This window comes from Drepanopeziza brunnea (assembly GCF_022702325.1).
Source record: "Drepanopeziza brunnea f. sp. 'multigermtubi' strain 214-2 chromosome Unknown ctg6, whole genome shotgun sequence".
Classification (NCBI taxonomy): domain Eukaryota; kingdom Fungi; phylum Ascomycota; class Leotiomycetes; order Helotiales; family Drepanopezizaceae; genus Drepanopeziza; species Drepanopeziza brunnea.
Genome location: NW_027094069.1, coordinates 2,341,290 through 2,345,795, shown reverse-complemented (window position 1 = coordinate 2,345,795; position 4,506 = coordinate 2,341,290). Strand labels below are relative to the sequence as shown.

General features: G+C 51.4%; 1 protein-coding gene across 1 annotated transcript; it reads right to left on the bottom strand.

Moving 5' to 3' along the window:
• Positions 1 to 1,473: 1,473 nt before the first annotated feature.
• L3040_004490 (uncharacterized protein) lies at positions 1,474 to 3,801 on the bottom strand (the record flags this gene model as incomplete). The annotated part of the gene is made up of 7 exons (XM_007291548.2): positions 1,474 to 2,013; positions 2,089 to 2,246; positions 2,300 to 2,680; positions 2,751 to 3,007; positions 3,069 to 3,214; positions 3,326 to 3,556; positions 3,643 to 3,801. The coding sequence occupies 7 exons, from the start codon at positions 3,799 to 3,801 to the stop codon at positions 1,474 to 1,476; spliced, it is 1,872 nt and encodes a 623-aa protein (XP_007291610.2).
• Between the last annotated feature and the right edge of the window lie 705 nt (positions 3,802 to 4,506).

The following is a 4,506-nucleotide window of genomic DNA, read 5'->3' as shown; positions in this document are numbered from 1 at the left end:
TAGTTTTATTTTAGCTACGATTTAAATAATTTAAATCATTTGTTTTCAGAATCTATTCAATTTTAAGTATTGGCCTAGGGTGATCCACTAGCTATGCCAACCTCTTGGAATCGTCTTTTCAAGAGACCGTTATCGGATTGTCAGCTGACGGTTTAAATAACCCCTTACCTGCCTTTAAGGTATATACATATATACATATATACATATATACATATATACATATATACGCACACACACACACGTATATATACACACACACACACATATATATATAAGTACATATATACCTAACTTAACCTTACATTGCATTGCATTGCATCGCATCGCATCGTATTACATTGCATTGCATAACACATCTCGTATCTTATACCGTACTATACTATACTTATCTCGTCACTTGCATATGCCCAGCCGTGCATGACCTGCTTGTACCGTACCGGTACTCGTCTACTGTGTATGCTAAGCGAGCGAGCGAGGGGGGGAGGGGGGGAGTTAGTAAGTAAGTAAGTAAGCAAGTAAATAAGTAAACAAGTAAGTAAATAAGTAAACAAGTAAGTAAATAAGTAAATAAGTAAATAAGTAAATAAGTAAATAAGTAAATAAGTAAATAAGTAAATAAGTAAATAAGTAAATAAGTAAATAAGTAAGTAAGCAAGCAAACAAGCAAACAAGCAAGCAAGCAAGCAAGTAAGTAAGTAAGAAACTAAATAAGTAAATAAGTAAGAAAATAAATAAACAAGTAAGCAAGCAACAAACAAGCAAACAAACCCGCAACGAATAACCAACCAACCAACCAACCAACCAACCAACCAACCTCTATTCCCCATGCCATGCTATGCCATGCAAAGCAAAGCAAAGCAAAGCAAAGCAATCCAAAGCAAAGCAACACTCACCCAAACACCCCGAAAAGAAGACCAAGTATCAGTCTCCTACCCTACACGTGAGTACGGAGGAGGAGGAGGAGGAGGAGGAAAAAGGGGAGGAAAAAGGGGAGGAGGAGGAGGAAAAAGGGGAGGAAGAAGAGGAGGAGGAAAAAGGGGGTGTTTTTAGATGCGGTTTGATGAGTTTTATAGATATGTAGATATATAGATATATAGAGACACACACAAACAAACACAGACACATAGATAGATAAATAGATAGATAGACATAGAGATATATGTGTATATATATGTATGTATAGACGCCCAAGCTCCAAGCTCCAGGGCCAGCCTTTCCGCGACGGCAGGCTCACCCATCTACCTATTCCTTCGTCACGTCGTATTATTCGAGTTTCTATGCTAGAGGGGAAGAGAGAGAGAGAGAGAGAGAGAGAGAGAGAGGAAAAGAGAGGGAAACGAGAGGGAGAGAGAGGGAAAAGGGGGAGAGAGAGAAAAGAAAAGAAAATGAAAAAGAAAATTACTTCCTCCTCCTCCTCCTCCTCCTCTGGCTCAGCCCCCTACACCCTCTACGCCCCCTACACCCTTACACCCTCTACGCCTCAACAATATCCCCCTCGCGCACCAGGTCCGCCTTCTCGATAATCGGCGGCGGGCGCGGCACGTTCTGCCGGAGGACCGTCCGGCGGAACCACCAGGGCAGCCAGACCTTGGTCTCGTAGGCGAGGAACTCGCGGGTCGGGACGCTGAAGACCTGGTCGATCTCCTCGAGCGTGAGCTGCTTGGTCTCGCGCACGAAGCAGAAGATCAGGGCCCAGGCGATGAGGTTCAGGCCGGCGTAGAAGCCGAAGGCGCCCGTCGGCGTCATGACCGTCTTCATGCGCGGGAACGTGAGCGAGAGGATGCCGGCGAACGTGTTGTTGATGCACACCGCCCAGGACATGCCCTGCTCGCGCTGAATCGTCGGGAAGACCTCCGCCGAGTACTGGAACGCGACGGGGCCCTCGCCCATCGAGTAGGCGATGGTGAAGAGGTAGATGAAGAGGATCACCGGGCCGACCTTCTTGGCCCCGTCGGCGGGCTGCAGCTCCGCGAGGCCGGCGGCGAGGAGGAAGAGGAACATGAAGGGGAACGTCTGCGTGGTTTAGTCAAGTTCGCGAGCTGGGGGAGTGGAGGGGGAGGGGGCGGAGGCAGGCGTGAGAGAACTTACGATCAGACAGAGATTGCGGCGGCCCTTGGTGTCGATGAGGAAGAGCGTGGGGAATGTGAAGACGACCTGGATGGCACCGTAGCCGAGGGAGGCGTAGAGGGCTTGCGTGTTGGTGTACCCGGCCTCGGAGAAGATGGTTGAAGAGTAGAAAGAGATGACTGCCGGTCGAAATCAGTACGTGCACGAAACAAGATCGAGAGGGAGAACGGACCGTTGATGCCGCACATCTGCTGCGCGATCATCACAGTGCTCGCGCCATAATTCGCTCTCCTGATCCTGGGAATCCGGAAACAATCCGCCATGCGGCTAAAGTAGGTTGAGTCTCCAGCAATCTTCTGCTCCTCGAGGAAGATGACATAGGAGTAGTAGAAGTCCCGTGCGCCGATGATAGGGTGCGCGCGCAGGGCACACATGGATCTGAAACCTTTCGCAAGCTTGCCGCTCTTCATGAGCCAGCGGGGTGATTCGGGGCAGAACCAGATGCCGACCATGAGGATAAAGGATGGGATGAAGGCCGAGCCGAGCTGGAGGCGCCACGCGATCTTGCCCGTATCTTTGACGATCACGTTTGCTGCGAAGCCGAGGAAGATACCTGCTTTTGTGCTTAGCGCGATGTTGCAGACTTGAGAGAAAGGGGGACTGCGACAGGAATAGAGACGTACCAGCTACAACCCACAGTTGCCAGAACATGACCAGCGCACCACGAATGCGATGGGGCGACATCTCAGCCGAGTAGATGGGCACAGTGGCGTTTTTCGCCCCGATACCAATACCCATGACAAAACGAGCCGCGAAAAGCCCTTGCCACGACTGGGTGAAGGCGGAACCGATGGGAGTAGCAGTGAGGCAGATGGCCGTGAGGAAGATCTCGCCTCGACGACCGAGGTATTTGTTGAGGGGATCGACGATGAATGCTCCGCTGGCGGCTTGTTAGATGACGGCGGGGGGGGTTGGGGGGAGGGGGGGGTCAGGATGCTTACATCAGACCAGCAGTCAGAAAGATGATGGCGTTGACGATACCGACGATCCATTCATCGCGTCCTGTGCCCGCAATGCCAAATTCCTCTGGGAAGGAGAGATTGGCACCATTGGATCCTGTCTGATCCCATCCTTGCGTGGCAGCTCCCTAGAGACCAGGTCAGACACGAGTTCCTCAACCGGAATTTTAATGGATATATATTTTTTTCATTTTCTTCTCTCCATCTGGAAGGAAGAGGGCATGGCGATGAAGACTTACCACAGCACACAGCATGATGGAATACCACATCATCTTGGACGAGTGCCACTTGTGGTCCCTCTCGTAGATCAAGGCAGCACGCTCATCATCCAGCAGCTCGCTCTGCATCTCGAACCTGTCGCCATCACGGGCAACGAGGGCCGCCCGTCCAAAGAGCGCCGCATGTTCAGCCATGCCATTCTTCTCGGCGAACTCGCGCGCAACGCGAACCGTTTCTGCGGGGGAGGTGCGCTGTGAGAGCAAGCGAGTTAGTAAACAACGAGTGGCGATTGTTTATTTACAAGCGAGAAGGACGGAGTTGGGGACGGGAACCTTACCCTCAGCGGGTTCTCGACAATGTTGAGCGCAGCAGATGCGGCCCCGAGATTGTGATGGTCCTGTCTGAAATGATGCGCGGGGTCGGCATCACCGATCTTCTCGTTGTGAGAAGTCGCGCTGTCGACGTTCTCGGCCGAGCCAGAGAACTTTTCGGACATGGTTTCCTAGGCAGTTGAGGTTCGAGTTCGAGTTCGAGTTCGAGTTCGACTTCGACTTCGACTTCGAGTTCGAGTTCGAGTTTGAGTTGATTCAACTTCTTTGCTTATGGTTATGTTATGCGGAAACTGATGTTATCGAATATATACCAGAAGGGGAAGGGAAGTGGGGAGAGGGGGGAGAAGGAGTGAAAGTCACAAAATCCTGCCGCACCCACAAGAAGTGGGAGCCCCCGGACCTATAAATAAGTTCCTTGTTCCAACTTCCATGGTCCAACTTCCTTCCAATGCTCCACGCCACCAGCCGACATTGACCAGTTAGTGTCAGTCAGTGTCAGTCAGTCACTGGTCCATCACCATGATCTGGGGTACAGATACATGGGTGCACGTGATGGGCCGCATGCAGGACGTCGTACCAAGGCCATCTAGATGCTGGCTGGAAACAGCTGAGCCGAGTGTCGAGTTTGCATTCCAGCGCAGGCGAGGTGGGTGAGACTTTGGGGGTCTGGGTCCGGGTCCGGGACCGGGAAGCGGAAGCGAGAGACGTCTTTTCCCACGAGTCGAAGTCGATTGTTTATCAGAGTCAGTGGCGCCCGGGGCACCGTGCCAGATGCCCTGGAGTCGACAATCTCGAGTCTTTGGAGTTAGAAGTCTCGGAGGTCTTGCTGTAGAAGTCTTGGAAGTCTTACTGTAGAAGTCTTGAAAGTC